Source organism: Silurus aristotelis (assembly GCF_946808225.1).
Source record: "Silurus aristotelis genome assembly, chromosome: 9".
NCBI classification, from domain to species: domain Eukaryota; kingdom Metazoa; phylum Chordata; class Actinopteri; order Siluriformes; family Siluridae; genus Silurus; species Silurus aristotelis.
Genome location: NC_139582.1, coordinates 7,341,308 through 7,367,347, shown reverse-complemented (window position 1 = coordinate 7,367,347; position 26,040 = coordinate 7,341,308). Strand labels below are relative to the sequence as shown.

The 26,040-nt window shown below is 38.9% G+C and overlaps 1 protein-coding gene across 1 annotated transcript; it reads left to right on the top strand.

Moving 5' to 3' along the window:
• The first annotated feature begins 276 nt into the window (after positions 1-276).
• Positions 277-25,430, top strand: ano9b (anoctamin 9b). Its single transcript, XM_083549932.1, has 25 exons — positions 277-681; positions 2,644-2,715; positions 2,842-2,910; positions 3,203-3,337; positions 3,423-3,562; positions 3,695-3,744; positions 4,155-4,213; positions 4,282-4,367; positions 4,484-4,618; positions 8,052-8,145; positions 8,239-8,299; positions 8,383-8,465; positions 9,000-9,104; positions 9,767-9,931; positions 11,030-11,066; positions 18,318-18,429; positions 18,588-18,645; positions 19,587-19,684; positions 19,766-19,962; positions 20,671-20,823; positions 20,945-21,092; positions 22,367-22,489; positions 23,198-23,291; positions 23,576-23,688; positions 23,769-25,430. Exons 1-25 carry the CDS (start codon positions 661-663, stop codon positions 23,809-23,811), a joined length of 2,451 nt encoding a protein of 816 aa, XP_083406058.1. The 5' UTR covers positions 277-660; the 3' UTR covers positions 23,812-25,430.
• Positions 25,431-26,040: the final 610 nt, after the last annotated feature.

The window sequence follows — 26,040 nt, the reverse complement described above, 5'->3', positions numbered from 1 at the left end:
ATATATAGTCTTAATATGTTTATTATGTGTGAATTATCAGTTTAGTATTTCTCAAGATAAGAACCTTTCCCACAATGGGGAAATTTCTCAACTGTCAATTCATCTCGTGATGAATTCATCTTGTGATGTATTGACACTTCTTTTATTTCAGCATGGAAGCACACACTGGACAGGATGTCGGTACAATCACAGGACACACACACACACACACACACACACACACACACACACACACACACACACACACACACACACACACACACTTAGAGACAACGTAAACAATCCACCTACCGCAAAGAAAAAAATGAAACCCTGAAACTCCAAAAGTTCTTTAGAAATAAAGAGGTCATGCTTGTTTTTCAGTCTCTATTCAGACAGAGTAACACACTCCTCCCTCGCGCGTAGTATTATGACGTCACGGACTCCCACCTGCAGCAGGTACAGCCGCGTTCCGGGCGCGCGCACGAAAAACTTTTTCGTGCAGGGTTTCAGCAACAAACGCGGAAGTGTAAAGGAGACATAAATACTGTTTCTGTCCTCACGCACCCGGTAGATTTGTCTTTCTGCTAATCGTGGACGGGTGGAGATACTGGCGGCCAGGGGCGCACATATGAGTTCATGGTCGTTGTGCCTTAAATCCGTGTAAATATCAACTTCATCATGAAATACGGAGTAGTTGAGGTAAGACAGGGCGTAAAAACCGGTTTGTTTGATTCATTGGGGGTTTAATAACACTGTCTATCTTCCGAGGATGACAGGGCACTGTATTTGTGTGGGGTAGTTTCAAGGCTTACATTGTAATAGATCCAAAAATGTTTTTTTCTGAAGCTGAATAAAGTTGTCTTCTACACACATATTTATATAATAATCTTATTTAAATCATTCTAACATATAAAATCTATTCCTCGGTCTTTAATGAATCTATGGCAACCATAGGTACACGTATTTCAGTCTAAGTGTGTGTTTCTTACATGCATTTTTTTTGTTTTGACATTAAAACTGTTAAATCTGTGAAACACAGTTCACTTCCAAGGGAATGCTCTATCTCAATGTTTATAGTTCATGTTTCATGCACACAACTGAAACCGGTGAACTGATTTTGAGATCTCCAGTGAAGATGTTGTCCTACACTCAAAGAAGAAAATTCTTTGAGTTTTTTATAATAGTGACTAATATGTTTTAGAAAATAAAAGATAAAAAAAAGTGATTTTATGTATTATGCTGCATCATGTGAAGATATATTTGTTGCATGAAAAAACATTAAAAATGGGCAAAACTTAAAGTGTAATGTGGAAAAATAAAAATGTGAAAAGTCCACATGGGTAGATGTGAATTGTTATCTTTAAATATAATGTGTGCACAAATGTTGTGTATTTGTTACCTTCACCTCCTGTGAAATATGTTATTAAAGAAGGGTATTTTTTGTTGAGATTCCTGGCTAGTGACCAGATGGCATTTAGGATCAGGTTACTAGTCGTGCTGTCATGTTTTTACTGAAAACAGAACTGAAAGCAGGCATGTGCTGTCATTTTCAACTGGAACGTTGCTGAACTGCTTTGCACCTTATATTGTGATATTTAAAAGAGCCAGGCAGTTTTTACCTTATATGTTGTCTGGACAATTTATCATTTACCATAGGTGGTAAATAGATGAAACTAACAGTCGTCTGAGGTCCTGGGGTGTAACGAAAGAAGACCGCATGAATAGTATGTCAGTGCTTGTTATACTGGCTTTCTTGAGTGCTTTGTTGCAGTATTTCTCTGTTTTGTTCTCAATCACACACATGCACATGCCTCAGAGTCATGTCTGGACGTGTAATTAAACATGTAGGAGTAGAGATTATGGTGTTGTTATGTATCTTTGCTGTTACCGATCAAGCAAAAAAAGCATCATCTTTTAGACAGACTTGTCTGAATCAATTGATTGGTCTTACACTTTGGCCATTAACTTAAAAAAACTCTCTAAGAGCTGCACCTATTTATAGAACCCACAACACAACTAGTATCAGAATGCGATTCATATTGATGCTATTTAGGTAATTAGGCTTTTTTCAGTATTTTTGTTCTTAGTCTTCTATTCTAATTAATCTATGAATCTTTTGAGTGATGCCATGATTTTACAATTTGTTCAATATTTAGTATAATGATTTTAACACTAAAGCCCTAGACAGCTTTACAACTATCTAGACATAAATTTAGACAACACAAGGAATAAAATTTGAATACAATAAAACTAGAAAGGGAACACATTCTCTTCTTGGTTCCATTGGATAACGGCATTTTAAAACATTACAGTGTTAAGTTATAGAATGTTAAACTGGACTTGTGTAATAAAGGTTGCAATGTGTGTAACATGTTAGAGCTAAAGGTAGAGTCAAATTACTGTAGCTTTGCAATATATCAGAAGGAAGTTAATCATTTGCATTACATTTATATATGGCATTATATCATAAAGTAGGCTTTAGAGTTAACGTAGGATACAGTGGTAAACATAGTATAATTTATTGAGAATGAGTATGTATAAAGATAGTGAAACTAGAAGCAGAAACCTGGCACACATTGCTGTTTCATTATACCTTGTGTAGAAATTATATCTTATGATCTTCAGCAGTCAATATGTACTTTTTGTTTTGTTATTCTGTAGGATGACATGGAGCTGGATATGTTGACTTGTAGGGAAAATGATGAAAATGGCACAGAGACCTTAATACCAAATGTAAATGAAATTTAAACTACTCTGCATGTATATTTAATTGCATTATTTGCTAAATAATTTAACTCTATCAAATAGTTAGATCTTTGGTTTAAGCAGTCATTACATATTCGTTGTGCTATGCTGTAGGACAAAATACAGCTCGAGATGAGAAGTACGGGAAACAGTGAAAATAACAGAGAGTCCCTAATACCAATGGTAAGACAAAACTCAATATGTCTACTCTTTATGTGTATGAAATTGCATTCTCATTGTGTACAAATCTTAACAATTGAATCATTGGATTCTCAAGACTCACGGATAGTCAATGCATCATGCAGTCATACAGAATGCATTACACATTCTAAACTTCCTCTCTAAAGTGAAAAAACACAGATAAGCCATACAGAAAATGATTGTCGGTAAACATTAAATGTCAATTAGTCAGGCGAATGAGCTTTTTTTTTCGTCTGCATTGTATTCTATGTCATTGTTGGGTTTTTCTTTTCAGCTAAACCTCTCTGATACGGCTGTGCGATTTGACTGCATACTTGTAGCACATGAAGTTGAAGATCGCAGTGATCATAAATTCAAGAAACAGGAGGCCTATATCCGTGAGCTCATTGCAAAAAATCTGAACGTGACAGTGAGTTCTCACTCACAGCCTCATAGAGTTCACAGTAATGTTTTGAGCACAACTTTATGCAATTGTTCTTACTTTGCATTAATAGAAAATCCCCCATGATAATAAGATATTCTACGGCATTCGTGCCCCTGAGGAAATATTCAACAAGTATAAGTACCTGCTGAAGGTGTCTGATGCCTGTAACTGGAGTGCTGAATATGGAGGATATGTCCAAAACACCACAAGGTGAGTAAGAATCCTCATCTATGTAATTTGTTGTGTTCCAGTAGCTAACTTTCAAAAATTAATTTTGAAATGCACAAAATATAAAAATTCTATATACTCAAGCTTATGCTGCCTACTGATCTCACTGTCTAGGATCAGGATTGTCCATTTCATCCTCCACCATACATATATTTCAACCGGAGGTAAGTAAAGTGAAAAAGAATATGTCTGTTTTAGATGCACAACTTATTATATGTTTCCAGGTTTATTTTTTATCTTTCAATCATTAAACAAGGGGATTTTATTGTTTTCAGAAATATTTTAGCACTTTTTTTAAAAAATATTACTTATGCCGTTAGAGGCCTGTTTCAATCCTACTGGGTGCCTTTCACTCTAATTGTTTAGCCACACTTACAGCATCTAGAATTTTTGGCATAAAAATAAAGAAATAAATTACTAAGAACTTTACTACAAATCTAACTTTATAAAGTCTAACGCTACATACTGATGCTATACTTCATATTCGCTGTATATGCAAAACACAAAGAACTGATACCTTTTGAAGGCCTAGATGTTAATCAGTTGTATTCTAATCCTTTCTGAACACACCCAGAGACCCTGAGGGATCTTACACGGCAACATGTATTGGAGTCCTTGTTCTGCCTCCATGAGGTAAGACCTTATTTGTTTGCTTTTTGGTTTTGTGGTAGTTATTTGGTCTAACTTATTTGCATTTGTAGAGCACACAGCAGGAGTACCTCAAAAAGGAGTGGGCCAACTGGGGGGCCTTAAAACAACTAGTCAATCAACCTATTGATGATATCAGGTAAGGTGTACTCTGTTCCTTTCAGGGACCCATTTCCACCTCTACTGTATTTTTTGTGACTTTACTAGTGCTTATTTCTCTGAGATTTAATATGGCCTTACATTGTGTTCTTGCAGGGAATACTTCGGTGAGAAGGTAGCATTGTATTTTCTATGGCTTAGCTGGTACACACGCTTGTTGATCCCTGCTGCCATCATTGGAGTGGTTGTGTTCCTTTATGGCATAGCTTTCTTTGACTCAAACCCCCTCATGTGAGTCAAAATGTTCTTATAATGTGTGTTGTATGTTTGAGTGTGTTTGTGTATATGTAAAAGTGATTGCCGTCAGGACCAGCAAAGCCTTCTCTGCTGGCCTAAACACTATCAGAAACACTGACCTACATTTACAACCTAAATTATAATATTTTTTTCATGAAATTTTATTATTAATTCCCAACAGTTTATTCTTTTCATTCCGTAGCTTTTCTCTTAGCTGCACTGCTTTCAATACGTGTATGTGGATGTTAGATTTTTTTGTCCAAACAGATATCAGCCTCTATGTGCTGCCATGTCAATCTAATCTGCCCAGAGCCTATAAAGTCTGTACTGCTGGCTTGTTTTTTTAATCTGAGTCTCAATGAGAAAGTAGTCTGTTTCTTTAACCAATCAGATTTCAAATTCGACTCACAAGGCCACCGTGACATTGTGCATGCTCAGTATAATTGGATTTTTTTTTTAGATTATGTCTCTCACAGTGGACATGCACCTACGATGACAATTTCAGACCCCTTCATGATTTCTAAGTGGGAGAACTTGTAAAATAGCTGGGTGTTCAAATACTTATTTTCCTCACTGTATATATATATATATATATATATATATATATATATATATATATATATATATATATATATATATATATATATATATATATATATATTAGGGCTGGGAATCGATAAAAAAAAATTAACTAATTAATTGCACATTTTCTGTAATTAATTGCAATTAATTGTGTTTTCCCCCAAGCTTGTTATCATCAATATTTACATGTAGAATCACCTAATTAAATTAAACAACACGAAGTTTTTAATGACATAACATTTTAATGACATTTAAACTGTAAACAGACTCTCCACAGAACCACAGAGTAGCTGTGTGCATGCGCATCCAAAAAATGTTCAGCGCATGCCTCTGCAAAGTGGCGCTCTGTGGTCTGACTCACAGTAAGGGCAAACGAACGCAATCGCCACTCTTCATCTATGAAGTGCGCTGTGACACCCAAGTAGTTGTCATTGCTCACCGATGTCCAGTGATCTCCTGTGAGAGCGACATATTTTGCTTTCTCTAATATGTCCATCCTTCGCGCCCTCTCGCTGTCATACAAACTGTGTATTCTCGACATAATCGTTCTTCTCGAGGGTAGATTGTAAGACGTGTCTCCCGATGCAATTTGCATGATTTCTCTCAGTCCCTCGTCTTCCACAGTGCTAACTGGGCGGCAGTTTCTAGCTATCCATTTAGCTAAAGCATCGGTTAATTTATCAGTTACAGGTTTGGTCAATGGCCTGCCACGATTACTGTAGCACTCTAGTAACGTGGATTGGCAAAGCGCTCCTGTAGCCTCGCTAGTTATGTTGCTAGCACCTGGGTGCTTTGCTTTTAAATGGTAGATTAAAGACGAATTGCTTCTATAATATTTTAATTCAGCTTTGCAAATCGTACACACCATCTTTGTTTTATCAAACAGGCCATCAGGCAACTTTTTAAATGTAAACATTCCTCCTAAAACTCCATCTTTGTTCATCTCCATCATGACAGGGTGACTGTTCGGCACATTCACAATAAGCAATAGGAAGTCATGGAAACGAGCAAAAAAAAAAAAAAAAGAAAAAAATTCTGCGTCAATTGCGTTATTTTTTTTTTACGCGTTAAACATCTAAAATTAATCGCAAAGATTAACGCGTTAATTCCCCCATCCCTAATATATATATATATATATATATATATATATATATATATATATATATATATTACAGTGAGGAAAATAAGTATTTGAACACCCTGCTATTTTGCAAGTTCTCCCACTTAGAAATCATGGAGGGGTCTGAAATTGTCATCGTAGGTGCATGTCAAATCAAATCAAATCAAATCAAATCAAATTTGATTTGTCACATACACTGTGAGAGACATAATCTAAAAATGATAAATAAAATTTGTATGATACAGCTGCAAATAAGTATTTGAACACCTGAGAAAGTCAATGTATATATTTGGTACAGTATCCTTTGTTTGCAATTACAGAGGTCAAACGTTTCCTGTAGTTTTTCACCAGGTTTGCACACACTGCAGGAGGGATTTTGGCCCACTCCTCCACACAGATCATCTTTAGATCAGTCAGGTTTCTGGCCTGTTGCTGAGAAACACGGAGTTTGAGCTCCCTCCAAAGATTCTCTATTGGGTTTAGGTCTGGAGACTGGCTAGGCTACGCCAGAACCTTGATATGCTTCTTACAGAGCCACTCCTTGGTTATCCTGGCTGTGTGCTTCAGGTCATTTTCATGTTGGAAGACCCAGCCTCGACCGATCTTCAATGCTCTAACTGAGGGAAGAAGGTTGTTCCCCAAAATCTTGCAATACATGGCCCGGTCATCCTCTCCTTAATACAGTGCAGTCGCCCTGTCCCATGTGCAGAAGAAGACCCCCAAAGCATGATGCTACCACCTCCATGCTTCACAGTAGGGATGGTGTTCTTGGGATGGTACTCATCATTCTTCTTTCTCCAAACACGTCCCAGCTCTTTTCAGGTCATTGACCAGCTCCTCCCGTGTAGTTCTGGGGTGATTTCTTACCTTCCTTAGGATCATTGAGACCCCACGAGGTGAGATCTTGCATGGAGCCCCAGTCCGAGGGAGATTGACAGTCATGTTTAGCTTCTTCCATTTTCTAATGATTGCTCCAACAGTGGACCTTTTTTCACCAAGCTGCTTGGCAATTTCCCCGTAGCCCTTTCCAGCCTTGTGGAGGTGTACAATTTTGTCTCTAGTGTCTTTGGACAGCTCTTTGGTCTTGGCCATGTTAGTAGTTGGATTCTTACTGATTGTATGGGGTGGACAGGTGTCTTTATGCAGCTAACGACCTCAAACAGGTGCATCTAATTTAGGATAATAAATATAGTGGAGGTGGACATTTTAAAGGCAGACTAACAGGTCTTTGAGGGACAGAATTCTAGCTGATAGACAGGTGTTCAAATACTTATTTGCAGCTGTATCATACAAATAAATAGTTTAAAAATCATAAATTATGATTTCTGGATTTTTTTTTTAGATTATGTCTCTCACAGTGGACATGCACCTACGATGACAATTTCAGACCCCTTCATGATTTCTAAGTGTGAGAACTTGTAAAATAGCTGGGTGTTCAAATACTTATTTTCCTCACTATATATATATATATATATATATATATATATATATATATATATATATATATATATATATATATATATATATATATATATATTTGCACAATGTCACGGTGGCCTTGTGAGTCGAATATATATATAATTATACTGAGCATGCACAATGTCAAGGTGGATAAACAACATTATGGTTTAGAATGAGTTATGTTTTTTTTGTTGCTTATTGTGTGTCTGATTTGGTCAATGTTTTGGAATGATTTTTTTCTGTGCGTCCATGTGTGTGTTCTAGAGACGAGGTCTGTGAGTCAAATGTTACGATGTGCCCAATATGTGATAATAGGTGTAATGCGTGGAATCTGTCAGACACCTGTGTTTATGCTAAGGTAATAAAACATGAACTAAAAACATTTTCCTTGATTAATGTGTTAAAAACAATGTAACTAATGGTCAGAATGTCATCTATTCAAAATTTTTAGTTGAGCCATCTGTTTGACAATGAAGGAACTGTGGCCTTTGCAATGTTTATGGCTCTTTGGGGTATGTATTATTCTACTGCTGTCTCTAAAACAAAACTCCAGACAATATATGCTTGATGATTTATTGTTATATGGTTGAATTAGCCACTCTGTTTCTGGAGATGTGGAAAAGGCATCGATCCCTACATGTCTCCAAGTGGAGGGTCTTTGATTGGTGTGAAGATGAGGTGAAGAATTATTTAATATAATAATTAATATTTACCAGGCACCTGTCTACGTTTAAAAATTTCTTTTTTGTTTGGATATTCCCTGTAGAAGAATGTATCAGCATTACAGGTGCATCTCACTAAATTAGAATTAGAATATATATATATATATATATATATATATATATATATATATATATATATATATATATATATATATATATATATATATATATATATATACTGTTACATTGGAAATGACTAAGTTGCTTACTGTATTTGCATTTGCCTAAAATCTGTGTATAAAATTACCAACATTCAAGAATGATCTCTTTTGAGCACATGGTCTTCCCACTGTAATTCATATGGCCCCCTGATCTGTCTTGGTCTATCTATTTTAATTGGCTGATTTTTTAATAAGATCGATTATCTCACTCACGGATGAAAATAGTAATTTGGTTATTAAGTTATTGAGATGCATCTGTATACCACAATTAATTGATTTGTCAAAAAGCTGTTCTCCTGAATTTAATTAAACCTCTTTTGGGTCCACAGGAGGAACTGATCCTGGATATTATAAATGACCCACATTGTAAAGTCAAGGCGTATAAACACTCATACATACAGAGCATTCTCATTCTTCTGCTGTTTACAGTTGTGGTAAGACATACAATTTAGTCTCTTTGTAGATTTTATATTATGAGAGTAAATGGATGTGTGTTACTCATTAATAAGCCCCACCAATCAATGTTGCCCTAAACCCTGTAGTTGTTTTATCTCGGTATGCATTTAAAATATGAACCAATGGTGCAATAGTCTTTGACCCCTAGAGGTGCATGGGAGAATTAAAATATCATTTGTATTACAGCACCATTGCAAATTTGATATATTACAACCCAAATACAATGTGATTAAGGGTAAAGACGTTTTTTATTCAAAGTTTAATAATCCTCAATGCAATTTTTGCAGTTTAATTGCAGTGACAGAAATCTTTCGATGATCATACCAATTAAATATTTGTTTTGAGTTGAAATTACAATGTTATAAATTAAAGCAACTTGTATGTTCTCTTCTTTCAAATTTTTTAGCACTGAATAGACAAGCTTATCACAAGACCTTTTAAAATTGCACTATTGTTGAGTTGCCAAACTAAACAATATTGTTGATTTTATTTACTTTATAACTTATTGTTATTAAGTAAATAAAAACATTTAGATATAAATATATAAGTAGACCAAGACTTTAAAGTGTGTCCTGGGATGTGGAGAAGGATAGTAACTGATTATCCACCTTATGTAGTGTTTTTTTTTCACTGTGTGTAGCTGGTGGTGATTATAGGCCTAACGCATGCTTTGGTGATATGCCGCGTGGTCACTGCGATGTTTTTATCTGAGACCAGTTTGAAGTTTCTGAACGATAACGCCACTATGATTGCTGTGACTCTGGGAGCAGTACTGCACTACATCACTATACAGATTATGACCCGGGTAAGAATCGCCATGTGACACCACATTTACAAGCTTTAGAGGAAAGATTCTGATTAGAGCTGGTATTACCTTTGAAAGTGTTATGTTCAGGTGTGAATGCAATCAAATACATGGAGAGGGATATTTACACATAGTGAAACTATGCCATCCAAATAACTAATTGGAAGGCATCCAAGTGGTTCAGGTGTAAAAGCAATTAAATACATGGAGAGGGATATTTACACATAGTGAAACTATGCCATCCTAATAACTAATTGGAAGGCATCCAAGTGGCATGCCACTAGAAACATTTATCAATTTAGCAGTTTAGCAATTTAATACGTATTTTGGTATTTTGGAAAAAGTAGGAAACACAGATAGCAAAAGCTCAAATTCAAACCAAATTCAAACCAAGAACTGTGTAGTTGTAATGCAGGCATAATCATTTTACATAATAAAATTTCTGTCAGGATCGTAAGTCTTTGTCATTTACAGAAAAAATGCAAACCTAGCTAAAAAAATAAAACTGAATCTATGAAAAAGTAGAATTAAAACTGTGTCTTTAATCGAAGAAATATATATAGGAAAATAAAAAATATAGTATGCTACTACTTGCATGTGCCAGCAACACCGAAGTTAATCAATATTTTTTAAATCTGCTCAGGTGTTCATAGGACATGCATCGAAGGCATGTCTGGTGTAAAGGACACTGTTCTGAAATCCAATCTGAAAAGCATTTAAGAAATGGCAGATTTAAAATCAACTAGGTCCTAGATTAATTGGTGTTGCTGGTTTATAAACCTGCTTATAAATAATAAGATGGATAATAAAGACAGGAAACAGTAAGCTCATTATGGTGCAGTCTACCAGAGTAGTTTCACAACAGTTAATCAGTGGTGGACAAAAACCATGCACTTGAGTTTAACTAGAAATACACTAGGTTACTCTAGTAAAAGTGTTCCCTTTAAACTTTCACTAGAGTGAAAGTACAAAAGTATTTGTCTTCAAATGTACTTAAGCATCCAAAGCACTATAATTTATTATGGCTATAATGTCTTATGATCATTTTTGTCACACGACTCTTTGCTTAATCTACAACTTTTGTTTCTTTTGTTTCAGGTGAACAGATTTGTGTCATTTAAACTCTGTGAACTAGGTAGGTATAAACAAAAAAAAGTAATTTCTAATAATTTGAATCCTCCACCTGTGTTCAGTAGTGCACTGATATAAATAGAGCCAAATGACTAAAAGCCGGTGAGCAGGTTTCCTCAGTTAATTCTACATATAAACAATGCGCATTGTAGAGCATTTCTTTCCCTATCCTCTCTTTATGACCATATTGTCCACAGAATATATTTTCTTTCTAGTATAGTTATTTCCTACAAATAATAATCCATCCATCCATCTTCTCCCGCTTATCCGATGCCGGGTCGCGGGGGCAGCAGTCTAAGCAAAGATGCCCAGACTTCCCTCTCCCTAGACACTTCTTCCAGCTCTTCCGGGGGGACACCAAGGCGTTCCCAGGCCAGCCGGGAGACATAGTCTCTCCAGCGTGTCCTAGGTCTTCCCCGGGGTCTCCTCCCAGTGGGACGCGCCCGGAACACCTTCCCAGGAAGGCGTCCAGGAGGCATCCGGAACAGATGCCCGAGCCACCTCAGCTGACCCCTCTCGATGTGGAGGAGCAGCGGATCTACTCTGAGCTCCTCCCGAGTGACTGAGCTTCTCACCCTATCTCTAAGGGATCGCCCAGCCACCCTGCGGAGAAAGCACATTTCGGCCGCATGTATCCGGGATCTTGTCCTTTCGGTCATGACCCAGAGCTCATGACCATAGGTGAGAGTAGGAACGTAGATTGACCGGTAAATCGAGAGTTTTGCCTTGCGGCTCAGCTCCTTCTTCACCACGACAGACCGGTACATCGACCGCATTACTGCAGAAGCTGCACCGATCCGTCTGTCAATCTCCCGTTCCACCCTTCCCTCACTCGTGAACAAAACCCCAAGATACTTAAACTCCTCCACTTGTGGCAGGAACTCCCCACCAACCTGAAGTGGGCAAGCCACCCTTTTCCGACTGAGGACCATGGCCTCGGATTTGGAGGTGCTGATTCTCATCCCAGCGGCTTCACACTCGGCTGCAAACCGTCCCAGTGCATGCTGAAGGCCCTGGTCTGATGAAGCCAACACGACAACATCATCTGCAAAAAACAAAGACGAAATCGTGTCGTCACCAAACCGGGCACCCCCCCGACCCCTGGCTGCGCCTAGAAATTCTGTCCATAAAAATTATGAACAGAACCGGTGACAAAGGGCAGCCCTGCCGGAGTCCAACATGCACCGGGAACAAGTCTGACTTACTGCCGGCAATGCGAACCAAGCTCCTGCTTCGGTCATCCCATACTCCCGGAGCACCCTCCACAGGCTGCCGCGAGGGATACAGTCGAATGCCTTTTCCAAATCCACAAAGCACATGTGGACTGGTTGGGCAAACTCCCATGAACCCTCCAGCACCCTGTAGAGGGTATAGAGCTGGTCCAGTGTTCCACGGCCTGGACGAAAACCACATTGTTCATCCTGAATCCGAGGTTCTACTATCGGCCGTATTGTCCTCTCCAGTACCCTGGCATAGACTTTTCCAGGTAGGCTGAGAAGTGTGATCCCCCTATAGTTGGAACACACCCTTCGGTCCCCCTTCTTAAAAAGAGGGACCAACACCCCGGTCTGCCATTCCAGAGGCACTGTCCCCGACCGCCACGCGATGCTGCAGAGGCGTGTCAGCCAAGACAGCCCCACAACATCCAGAGACTTGAGGTACTCAGGGCGGATCTCATCCACCCCCGGTGCCTTGCCACCGAGGAGTTTCTTTACTACCTCGGTGACTTCAGCTTGGGTGATGGACGAGTCCGCCTCTGAGCCCTCAGCCTCTGCTTCCTCAATGGAAGACGTGATGGCGGGATTGAGGAGATCCTCGAAGTATTCCTTCCACCGTCCAACGACATCCCCAGTTGAGGTCAACAGCTCCCCACCTCTACTGTAAACAGCATTGGTGGGGCACTGCTTTCCCCTCCTGAGGCGCCGGACGGTTTGCCAGAATCTCTTCGAGGCCAGCCGATAGTCCTTCTCCATGGCCTCACCGAACTCCTCCCAGGCCCGAGTTTTTGCCTCGATAACCACCCGGGCTGCAGTTCGCTTGGCCTGCCGGTACCCGTCAGCTGCCTCAGGAGTCCCACAAGCCAACCAGGCCCGGTAGGACTCCTTCTTCAGCTTGACGGCATCCCTTACTTTCGGTTTCCACCACCGGATTCGGGGATTGCCGCCTCGACAGGCACCGGAGACCTTACTGCCACAGCTCCGAGCGGCCGCTTCGACAATGAAGGTGGAGAACATGGTCCACTCGGACTCAATATCTCCGGCCTCCCTCGGGATCTGGTCAAAGCTCCGCCGGAGGTGGGAGTTGAAGATCTCTCTGACAGGAGGCTCGGCCAAACGTTCCCAGCAGACCCTCACAGTACGCTTGGGTCTGCCGAGTCTGTCCAGCTTCCTTCCCCGCCATCGGATCCAACTCACCACCAGGTGGTGATCAGTTGACAGCTCCGCCCCTCTCTTTACCCGAGTGTCCAAGACATACGGCCGCAGGTCAGATGAAACGACCACAAAGTCGATCATCGACCTACGGCCTAGGGTGTCCTGGTGCCACGTGTACTGATGGACACCCTTATGCTTGAACATGGTGTTCGTTATAGACAAACTGTAACTAGCACAGAAGTCCAATAACTGAACACCGCTCGGGTTCAGATCAGGGGGGCCGTTCCTCCCAATCACTGTCACTGTCGCTGCCCACGTGTGCATTAAAGTCTCCCAGTAGAAGGACGGAGTCCCCAGTCGGAGCACTGTCCAGCACCCCTCCCAGAGACCCCAAGAAGGCCGGGTACTCTATACTGCCGTTTGGCCCGTAGGCACACACGACAGTGAGAGACCTATCCCCGACCCGTAGTCGCAGGGAAACGACCCTCTCGTTCACCGGGGTAAACTCCAACACATGGCGGCTGAGCTGGGGGGCTATAAGCAAACCCACACCAGCCCGACGCCTTTCACCATGTGCAGCTCCAGAGTTGTAAAGAGTCCATCCTCTCTCGAGGAGTGTGGTTCCAGAGCCCAGGCCGTGCGTAGAGGTGATCCCGACTATCTCTAGTCGGAACCTCTCAACCTCACGCACAATCTCAGGCTCCTTCCCCGCCAGCGAGGTGACATTCCACGTCCCTAGAGCTAGCTTCCGTGTCCAGGGATCGGGTTGTCGAGGCCTCCGCCTTCGACTGCTGCCCGATCCTCTTAGCACCGGCCCCTTACGGTCCCTCCTGCAGGTGGTGAGCCCACTGGAAGGCGGCCCCACGTCGCTCCTTCGGGCTGAGCCCAGCCGGACCCTGTGGGGGAAGGCCCGGCCACCAGGCGCTCGCATACGAGCCCCAACCCCGGGCCTGGCTCCAGGGTGGGGCCCCGGCTGCGCCATACCGGGCGACGTCACGGTCCCTGATGTAGTATCTCTCATAAGGGGTTTTGAACCGCTCTTAGTCTGACCCGTCGCCCAGGACCTGTTTGCCTTGGGAGACCCTACCAGGGGCATATAGCCCCGGACAACATAGCTCCTAGGGTCATTCGGGTACTCAAACCCCTCCACCACGTTAAGGTGGCAGTTCAAGGAGAGGACAAATAATAATAATAATAATAATAATAATAATAATAATTTAATTATATATATACAGTTGTGGAGGCACTATTCTGTGTTATCTCCCGGAAAGAGATCTTGACTGATCAGGGCACCGACTTTACGGATTACTGGGGATTAAATCTATTATTACTAGCTCTAATTGAGCGATTTAATTAAACAATCAAAATAGGGAATTTTTGAAAGAATTTTCACCTGGAGATAAAGTCCTCGTTTTACTTCCCATGTCGAGCTCTAAACCACTCGCGAAGACCCTTTAAGGTTACACTGCGAGTTGGACCGGAGACAAGGTCAAAATTTACCTCGGTCCCCTGCGGAGACCCCCTCTCGCCGTCGCAGAGAGCAAAGGCGGGAAGGTTGCAAAAATTATTTGCGGATGTGTTTTCCCTACTACCAGAACCCACTACACTCGCTCACCGCTGGCACATTATATATACAGGTACATCTCAATAAATTAGAATGTCGTAAAAGCTCATTTATTTCTGTAATTCAACTCAAATTGTGCACACAGGCTGAAGTAGTTTAAGTATTTGGTTCTTTTAATTGTAAAGATTGTGGCTCACATTTATGAAAAACCCACCAATTCTCAACAAATTAAAAAACTTCATAAGACCAATAAAAATTTTTTTGTGAATTGTTGACCTTCTGGAAAGTATGGCCATTTACTGTATATGTACTCAATACTTGGTAGGGGCTCTTTTTGCTTTAATTACTGCCTCAATTGGTGGTGATCAGTCTGTGGCACTGCTGAGGTGGTATGGTGGTATCTTTGACAGTGGTCTTCAGCTCATCAGCTCATGGTATCTTGTTTCTCATTTTCCTCTTGACAATATATTATAGATTCTCTATAGGGGTTCAGGTCTGGTGAGTTTGCTGGGCATTCAAGCACACCAACACCATGGTCTCATTTAACCAACTTTTGGTGCTTTTGGCAGTGTGGGCAGGTGACAAATCTTGCTGGAAAATAAAATCAGTTGGTCAGCAGAAGGAAGCATGAAGTGCTCTAAAATTTCTTGGTAAATAAGTGCCGTGACTTTGGATTTCAAAAAACACAGTGGACCAACACCAGCATTGCACCCCAAATCATCATAGACTGTGGAAACTTAACACTGGACTTCAAGCAACTTGGGCTATGAGCTTCTTCACCCTTCCCCAAGACTCTAGTCCAGTTCTTCTTCTCTTTAGCCCAGGTAAGACGGCTCTGACGTTGTCTGTATTTCAGAAGTGGCTTAACAAGAGGAATACGACAACTGTAGCCAAATACCTTGACACTTCCGTGTGTGGTGGCTCTTGATGCCTTGACCCAGCCTCAGTAAATTCCTTGTGAAGTTCACATAAATTCTTGAATCAAATTTACTTGACAAGACTCTCAAGGCTGTGGTTCTCTTGGTTGGTTGTGCATCTTTTTCTTCCACACTTTTTCTTTCTACTCAACTCTCTGTTAACACTATTGGATACAGCACTGTGAGCAGCCAGCTTTTTTGGCAATTAATGTTTGTGGCCTACTCTTTTGTGAAGGGTGTCAATGATTGTCTTGTGGACAACTGTCAGATAAGCAGTCTTCATGATTGTGTAGCTTAGTGAACCAAACTTAAAGACCATTTTAAAGGCTTAGGAAACCATTGCAGGTGTTTTGAGTTGATAAGCTGATTGGCATGTCACCAAAATTTGAGTTGAATTACTGAAATGAATGATTTTTTTCATGACATGGATATACAGTGAGGAAAATAAGTATTTGAACACCCTGCTATTTTGCAAGTTCTCCCACTTAGAAATCATGGAGGGGTCTGAAATTGTCATCGTAGCTGCATGTCCACTGTGAGAGACATAATCTAAAAAAAAAAATCCAGAAATCACAATGTATGATTTTTAAACTATTTATTTGTATGATACAGCTGCAAATAAGTATTTGAACACCTGTATATCAGCTAGAATTCTGACCCTCAAAGACCTGTTAGTCTGCCTTTAAAATGTCCACCTCCACTACATTTATTATCCTAAATTAGATGCACCTGTTTGAGGTCGTTAGCTGCATAAAGACACCTGTCCACCCCATACAATCAGTAAGAATCCAACTACTAACATGGCCAAGACCAAAGAGCTGTCCAAAGACACTAGAGACAAAATTGTACACCTCCACAAGGCTGGAAAGGGCTACGGGGAAATTGCCAAGCAGCTTGGTGAAAAAAGGTCCACTGTTGGAGCAATCATTAGAAAATGGAAGAAGCTAAACATGACTGTAAATCTCCCTCGGACTGGGGCTCCATGCAAGATCTTACATCGTGGGGTCTCAATGATCCTAAGGATGGTGAGAAATCATCCCAGAACTACACGGGAGGAGCTGATCAATGACCTGAAAAGAGCTGGGACCACCTTTTCCAAGGTTACTGTTGGTAATACACTAAGACGTCATGGTTTGAAATCATGCATGGGCCGGAAGGTTCCCCTGCTTAAACCAGCACATGTCCAGGCACGTCTTAAGTTTGCCAATGACCATTTGGATGATCCAGAGGAGTCATGGGAGAAAGTCATGTGGTCCGATGAGACCAAAATAGAACTTTTGGGTCATAATTCCACTAAACTTGTTTGGAGGAAGAAGAATGATGAGTACCATCCCAAGAACACCATCCCTACTGTGAAGCATGGGGGTGGTAGCATCATGCTTTGGGGGTGTTTTTCTGCACATGGGACAGGGCGACTGCACTGTATTAAGGAGAGGATGACCGGGGCCATGTATTGCGAGATTTTGGGGAACAACCTCCTTCCCTCAGGTCGAGGCTGGGTCTTCCAACATGACAATGACCTGAAGCACACAGCCAGGATAACCAAGGAGTGGCTCTGTAAGAAGCATATCAAGGTTCTGGCGTGGCCTAGCCAGTCTCCAGACCTAAACCCAATAGAGAATCTTTGGAGGGAGCTCAAACTCCGTGTTTCTCAGAGACAGGCCAGAAACCTGACTGATCTAGAGAAGATCTGTGTGGAGAAGTGGGCCAAAATCCCTCCTGCTGTGTGTGCAGACCTGGTGAAAAACTACAGGAAACGTTTGACCTCTGTAATTGCAAACAAAGGCTCCTGTACCAAATATTAACATTGACTTTCTCAGGTGTTCAAATATTAATTTGCAGCTGTATCATACAAATAAACAGTTAAAAAATCATACATTGTGATTTCTGGATTTTTTTTTTTAGATTATGTCTCTCACAGTGGACATGCACCTACGATGACAATTTCAGACCCTCCATGATTTCTAAGTGGGAGAACTTGCAAAATAGCAGGGTGTTCAAATACTTATTTTCCTCACTGTATATGCTGTTATACATTGGGAAGGTATAAGTTGCTTGCAGTATTTGCCTAAAATCTGTGTATAAAAATACCAACATTCAAGAATGATCTCTTTTGAGCACATGGTCTTCCCACTGTAATTCATATGACCCTTGATCTCTCTTGGTCTTTCTATTTTAATTGCCTGATTTTTTTTTAAATAAGATCAATTATCTCATTAATGGATGTAAATAGTCATTTGGTTCTTAAGGTTTGCTCCCCAAAATGTCTTTGTGCTAATTTATAGTTTGTTAGTTGCTATGTGGCTAAAAGTAATAATAAAGTTTCTTGACAATACAATAATAAAGGGTGCCAATAATTTTATTCAATAATATGAATTACTAATCCATCTGTTTGTTTGCAGAAAAGACTCGCTCATTTGCAGCCACAGAGAGGAGTTTTACTGTGAAAATGTTCACCCTCCAGTTCTTTACTCTCTTCTCCTCGCTAATATATGTGGCCTTTTTTCTGGGCAGGTAATGACAATCGGTGCAGGTTTGTCTCATGTCTGAATTTCAAAATGATAACAGAACCTTTGCACTTATACAAAAATAGTCAGCCTGCAAAGTAAAACCAGAACTGTTTTCTGTTAGCAGTATGTGTAGTACTAAATGGTCACTTATACTTTGCACAGGATTAATGGCTATCCAGGCAACTATGTCCGAATAGCAGGAAAATGGAGACTGGAGGAGGTAAGATTTATGCAGATTTACAGATTTCAAAATTTGACTTCAAAACATAACCTTTAAAGTTTTCCCAAACAGACATACAACTCAACGCTAAAAAAGTTGGGACAATGTGCAAAATGTAGATACTAAACAGAATGCATTGATTTGCAAATCTTCTTAATCCATACTCTATTCACAATGAGAATATATATCATTTTATTTAAAAAAATAATGTCATTTTGAATTCGATGGCTGAAACAGGTTTAAAAATAGTTGGGACAGGGCCCCTTTTTACCACTGTGTAGCATCACATCTTCTGTCTGTATACATTCGAAAAACTGAGGAAACTTGTTGCTGAAATTTTTCCAGAAGAGGAATCTTGTCCCATATGTGTTTGATACATGATTCTAGCTTCTCAACAGTTTTGAGTGTCCTTTGTTGTATTTTTTTGTTTCATGATATGCCAAATGTTTTCAGAGGTGAAAGGTCTAAAGTACATGCAGGCCAGGTCAGCAACCAGACTCTTTTACAATGAATTTTTATTTTAATAGATGCAGTGTTCAGTTAGCATTGTCTTGCTCAAATATGCAAGGCCTTCCCTGAAAAAGAAGTTTTTTTTTGTATTTGTTGCACTAAAACCTGTACATACCTTTCAGCTTTGATGTACTGTAAATAATGAGATATTTAACTGTTTTGCAATTTGCCCAAAATTGACTCTGACTCTATATTTATACTCAATAATCTCACTAACCGTGTTACAGCCATCAATATTACCTTATTTTCTTACATAAATTGGTACATTTCCTCAACATTTGATGTTTTCTATGTTCTATTGTTTAAAAAAAAAAAATTTTTTTTATTTACATTTTACACAGTGTCCCAACTTTTTGAAATTGGAGTTGTACATGATTACGGTTGTTTAAATAGCTTTGTGCAGCTAATGACCTGCATCCTTTGTGTTTTAGTGCCACCCTAGTGGTTGTCTTACTGACCTCTTCATTCAAATGGCCATTATTCTTATCCTCAAACAAACCATCAGCAACATTTTTGAGTTTACTGGGCCGTAAGTGTTTTTAAATGATTTACCAAATGCCTCACATTCATGAACTTGATTGTCTTAATAATTCTATGTGTTTCCCTCTAGGTGGCTTAAGCTGTTGTTTAAAAAGCCAAAGATTATGAATGACATGGAGAAATGTGGTAACTGTGTAACATCATCATGTAAAGAAGAAGGTCCTGGAATAGAGCTCTGTGACATCTGCCATCTGAAAAATTGGCTGAAGAACTACCATCTGAATACTGTCCATGCCTTCAGTTTGTTTAATGAGTTCTTAGAAATGGGTAGGTGTGTTTGAGGAGAAAACCCAGAAAAGCACTCATGATGACATATGCACTAATTTGCCAGCTTCACAGGAGAGCCAGTCTGAGGGTGGGCACATACTAAAGCTAATTTTGGTAGTAGATGGAGCAAAGTTTTATGTGTCATTTCTGATGCACAAGTTAGGGGCCAAAGGTAAAAGTTGGCCCTAGTGACCTTTGGCCATGCTATATATGAGAAGTGGGGAAATAAAGGTGGAAAATGTCATTGACGCATATCCTAATTTTTAAGAAAATACATTTTGAAATCATTAATAGTATCTAGCTTTGTAAGCAGGCATTCAGTCTAACGAATGTTAAGTGTAAACTGAAAAGCAAACTAACTGACTTCTATCTATCTATCTATCTATCTATCTATCTATCTATCTATCTATCTATCTATCTATCTATCTATCTATCTATCTATCTATCTATCTATCTATCTATCTATCAACTAACTAACTAACTAACTAACTAACTAATTAATAGGGAACCATTTAACTTGAATATAATACAGTTTGACATAATGCAACATTTTGGCCTAAAAGTTTTTCGGCTCTTTATAGGGAAAAGTTTGGGCACCTTTGGTCTATTATATCCTCTTTTATTTCCTCAGGTCTAATAGTGTCTGTTAGGTGTTTTATGTGCTATTTCAGTTTAGCACTGATTTTTTCTATTCTTTTGTCTCTGTAGTTATCCAGTTCAGTTTCACAACAATCTTTGTAGCAGCATTTCCCTTGGCTCCACTTCTTGCCCTCATTAACAACATATTCGAGATCAGACTGGATGCAATTAAAATGTTGCTGATGGAACGTCGCCTTGTGCCAAAGAAAACAAATGATATTGGTGAGAAGTACTTATTGTGCATCTGTGCATGTAATCATTCTGAAATAATATTCAGAATATCAGCAAGGTGTACTAATTTTTACCCAACTTGGAATCTTTCCTGTTTTCTGTGCACACACAGGTGTGTGGATTAATATTTTAGAGGTAATTGGGGTGGCAGCAGTCATTGCGAATGGACTGGTAATTGGAATATCATCTGAATTTGTTCCACGTCTGGTGTATCGATATCGTTTCGGACCATGTGCCAATGGGACAGCCACAGACTTGCAGTAAGTATAAGAAACCCGATGATTATTTGAGGATATGGTGCATCCTGAAAGTATTCAATGCTTACATTTTTTCACATTTTGTTATTTTATAGCCTTGTTCTAAAATGGATTAAATTCATTATTTTCCTCAAAATTCTACAAACAATACCCCATAATGACAACGTGAAAGATGTTTGTTTGGAATCTGTGCTAATTGACTAAAGATAAAAAACTAAACAAAAATCACATGTGCATAAATATTCATAGCCTTTGCTCAATACTTTTTTGAAGCTACTTTGGCACCAATTACAGCCTCAAGTCTTTTTGAGATGGATGCTACAAGCTTGGTACACCTATTTTTGGGCAGTTTCCCCCATTGCAGAACCTCTCAAGCTCCACCAGGTTGGATGGTGAGTGTTGGTGTACAGCCATTTTCAGTTCTCTCCAGAGATGTTCAATCGGTTCAAGTCTGGGCTCTGGCTGGGCCACTCAAGGACATTCACAGAGTTGTCCCATAGCCGCTGTGTGCTTAGGCTTGTTGTCCTGTTGGACGATGAACCCCTTCACCCCAGATTGCTCAGTTTGGCCAGATGGCCCGCTCCAGAAAGAGTCCTGGTAGTTCCAAACTTCTTCTATTTATAGATGATGAAGGCCATTGTGCTCATTGGGTTCTTCAATGCTGTAGAAATGTTTCTGTACCCTTTCCCAGATCTGTGCCCCAATACAATTCTGTCTCTGAGTTCTACAGACAATTCCTTGAACTTCATGGCTTGGTTTGTGCTTTGAAATTCACTGTTAACTGTGCGACCTTATAAAGACAGGTGTGTGCCTTTCCAAATCATGTTCAATCAACTGAATTCCAACTCCAATCAAGTTGTAGAAACATCTCAAGAATGATCAGTGAAAATAGGATGCACCTGAGCTCAATTTTGAGTGTCATGGCAAAGGCTGTGAATACTTAAGTAAATTTTTTTTTTAATTATTATTATTATTTTTATAAATTTGCAAAGTTTTCAAACAAACTTCTTTAACGTTGTCATTATGGGGTATTGTTTGTAGAATTGTAAGGAAAATAATGAATTTATTCATTTTGGAATAAGGCTATAAATCAAAATGTGGTAAATGTGAAGTGCTGTGAATACATGCTGGATGCACTGTATGTGCAAAGCTTTACTACATTTGCAGCCTTAATGTGTAAAATTATAACAAATAATATACACTAAGATTATAAGCTTGATCATTATAAGTGCCTGGAAACGTTGACAAGCAGTAAGTAAATCATGTGTGTTTATCAGGTGTATGGCAGGCTACACTGACTACACACTCAGCACTGCATACATGTCTGATGCAAATGTACGTGAAGACTTTAGCCCTAAACAGATGATGCTGTCAACTGGGAAAAATATCACTGAGTGCAGGTAAGGTTCTGCAAGACATTTTCTTTATTTAGCACAGATAAGAACTTTCCAGAACCTAGCCAATAGCTGCATATACAGGTAAATGTAAAGCAGAAATAATGCCCTCTAGTGGCTGGCCTCATTCTCTCACGTTATCAATATGCCGCACTTTAAAGTTGTGGTAGTTGTATGAACATTTAACATTTTCATAGTGTATATTTTCATCTAACTAAAATAAATAAATGAAAATTCCAGACCCCTATAAGAATATGCAGGGGACAGAAAATTAATGGACATGCTGTTATAGCATACGAACCAATACTGGGGTTCCACCTCATGGTTGCATGGTTATTTTCTATAAAAAAAAGCTCTATTTGATGTTTATTAATCAAAATTAAATAACTTTTTCCCATCTTTTTAATAGTGTTTGTAAATGAGTTTAGAAATAATAATGTGGTGGCACAAGTGCATAATTATAAAGTTGTGATTTTGAACAGTTAGCACTATTAAGTTGCTTGACAAATTAGATTCACTAACAATGTGATTACTTATAATTTTTTTTACCTGCACTTAATGAGAATATACGAAATTCATTCCTGTAAATAAATATGTCAGGATTCAGTGATAATTGCCATGTATCTAATGGAATCAGCAATAAATGAGGTGTATTGAGAAAAAGATTTATGTACTAAGAAAAGCTTTTAATAACAAGTATTTGTCATTCTCCAGCTACAAAGCCTACCGCAATGAAAATGACCACAGTTTCACGTCACACTACTGGCTCATACTAGCAGCCCGCTTTGCTTTTGTGATCTTGTTTGAGGTATGTTTTTTTTTTTTTTTTTTTTTTTTTAAGAATTAAAGAAATATATTCAAACATTGAACATTAAAATGATTTGGGATCATGCTAACTGAGATGGACTAAGGAAGTGAAGCGAGATTTAAAATAGATCTTCTCTTAAATGTTATAATGAACTAGTGCTTGATTTGTTCTCATATTTAGAGAAACATATTACATACATCTACATCAGACTTTGTGCTCAAGCAAAGGAACACTTTTTTCCTGTTGTAATAGTTCACTATTATCTTCCTCTTCTTTCTGAACAGCATGTATTGGTGGTTTGTAAGTTCATCTTTGCCTGGTTTGTGCCTGATAACCCAATAAAGGTGAAGAACAGCAGGCTACAAGATAAACTGTGCCGGCTGAAACAGGAATTAAAGTGAGTAATGCAGACAGGCCTTTGGGTTATTCTTTCTTGTATTTCATTTTGTCACAGCTCTGCTCCTTTATTGTTTTTAGGGAATTCAGTGCACAATATGACAACAGGACCACTGATGTTTAATAAGCAAAGGTCTTTTAGCTGATGGCTCTCTTGAAAAAGTTTCTACAAGGACTGTGTGTGCACAGAGAAAGCAAATATGTAGAAGCTGCCTGGGTTGTTAATAATGGAGAGAGGTGGAAGAAACAGATTTCAGCCACGATTTGTGATGTGACTGAAGGTTAAAACCATGTTAATGTTGTATATGAATTGCATCTCCATTTTATTTTGCTAGACTCACACATTTCACGGCACTATTAGACACAGAAAGGACTTTTAAAATATTTTTTATAAGAACATTTTAAGCATATTTTTTTAGTAATAGATAAGTGCAGAATAGTAGTTTTGGCACACTTAAAACACTACTTCCTGGATTTGTGGATTTTTAAAAAGATTTAAGGTGCATTCACTACCTTGGAAAATAAGTAAATAATGTATGTGTATAGCCCATAGCTTGTACAGTGATTGTATGCAGTTATGTTGTGAATGATAATTCTCATTACTTTTGTTATTGCTGTTGTATTGTTAATTATCTGACAGGAGCTAAAATGAATTGACTTAAGAACTGCACTAAAATACTCTTGTCTTTATCAGTTATTACGGAATGTAGGTGTATGTGCATATTCTCCCCACTTGATGGCAGTAGCGGCAAAGTTGACCTAAAGGCAACATGCATATTTTAAATACTATTAGCAAACACATTTACTTTGACTTTTTTTTTAATACGTACAGTAAGCTACTACTGTGCCTTAATAGGTCTTCAAACATTTTACAGTTGTGTGTTGTTAATGTGTTTTTTTTTAACTACGTTCCGGTGTTATTATTTTGTACATGCAGTATGAAGAAATTTTGGATTATTTGAGTAAAACTAAATTGTGCTTATGTAATTGTAAGTTTAACCTGTGTTGCGAGGACAGTGAATGTATGAAGCCCCCACCCGCTTCCTGCCATATGGAATTACATTCAGGTCTGAAATGTTTTAGACCTCAATGTACTATGAGGATACTAATGTTTAAAGTTTTCCTTTATATGTTTTATACATGTGTAAGAATCAAGTGTACTTGTTTTGTGTAACATTTTTAGTTATCGATAAAGATGGTAAATGATGTGGCAGTAAGCTGTTAAAAAGATTTTTCTATTTTTCATTTTATGTGAAACAGGGTGCAAAAAAATATATTTTTTACATGGTAATATCAGTAGTCTTTAGGCTTTTACATCTTTGCAAGCTTCATAGTGGTTAAAGCTCAATGATCTTCTGTTGAATTTACACACTTTGACCTCAGAAAGAAAGGGACAACATGTCATTAATTTAAATGGGCAAGCCAACAATCTTGCACATTTCCTTGTTTCATGTTTAAGCAGTTGTACTTTGTTTGAGTTAAGAAATATTCGTAGACCCATGTACTCAGGTTAATTATGTAATAATGGGTCTGGTTTGTCTGGTACTTTGCACAGTTTGACCACAAACCCATAATTCAATGACCAGTTTTGGTTGTTTGTTTTTACCAACACCAACCTCTAAGATGTTTGTATTATACCATAAAAACACAAATAATCAAGTCTGAAAATGTATTCAAGAAGTGTTTTCTTTGCTATTACACATACATGCAGATGCAATAAAATATATCCATATTAAAACCTCATTTGTATCAGTGGGCCTTAATAATAAATTCACCTGTCCTTTCATTCTACATTGTCCATCACCCATTGTGCATTTCATTCAAAATTAAGGTGTTGTGTTTGTATTCCAATTTTTATAGTAACTACTGTATAAGTAGATTAGATCTAATTAATTAAATTATTTAAAAGAAAGGTAAGAAAAAAAGAATATTAGGCTGTTCAAAAAAATATAGCAGTCTCTGCATGTTTCTTTACAAAGTCAAACATTTACTGTGATAACTAAAAAATGCTTGAAAATTTAGCTTTCTTGTGAATCACTGAACTAATATTTAGTTGTATAACCATGGTTTTTGAGAACTGCTTCACATCTGTGTTGCATGGAGTCGACCAACCTTTGGCACCTGTGAATTCCAGGCCCCTCCATAACGTTATTCTTGCTGGTCTGAAATCAAGGTGCTTCTCGCTTACTGGTGTGTTGGGGGTCGTTGTCTTGATGAAACACCCATTTCAAGGGCATTTCCTTATCGGGATAAGGCAACATGACCTTTTTAAGTATTTCAATGTCCTAAAACTGATCCACGATTCCTGAAATGCGATAACTAGGCCCAACACCGTAGTTTGAGAAGCATCATC

What these genes read in the sequence shown, in the direction of transcription:
- ano9b (XM_083549932.1), top strand. Translation starts at nt 661, where the DNA reads ATGAAATACGGAGTAGTTGAG. An exon ending in CCTTGTTCTGCCTCCATGAG is followed by an intron (nt 4,214 to 4,281) that starts GTAAGACCTTAT and finishes TTGCATTTGTAG; the next exon opens with AGCACACAGCAGGAGTACCT. An exon ending in TTCTGCTGTTTACAGTTGTG is followed by an intron (nt 9,105 to 9,766) that starts GTAAGACATACA and finishes CACTGTGTGTAG; the next exon opens with CTGGTGGTGATTATAGGCCT.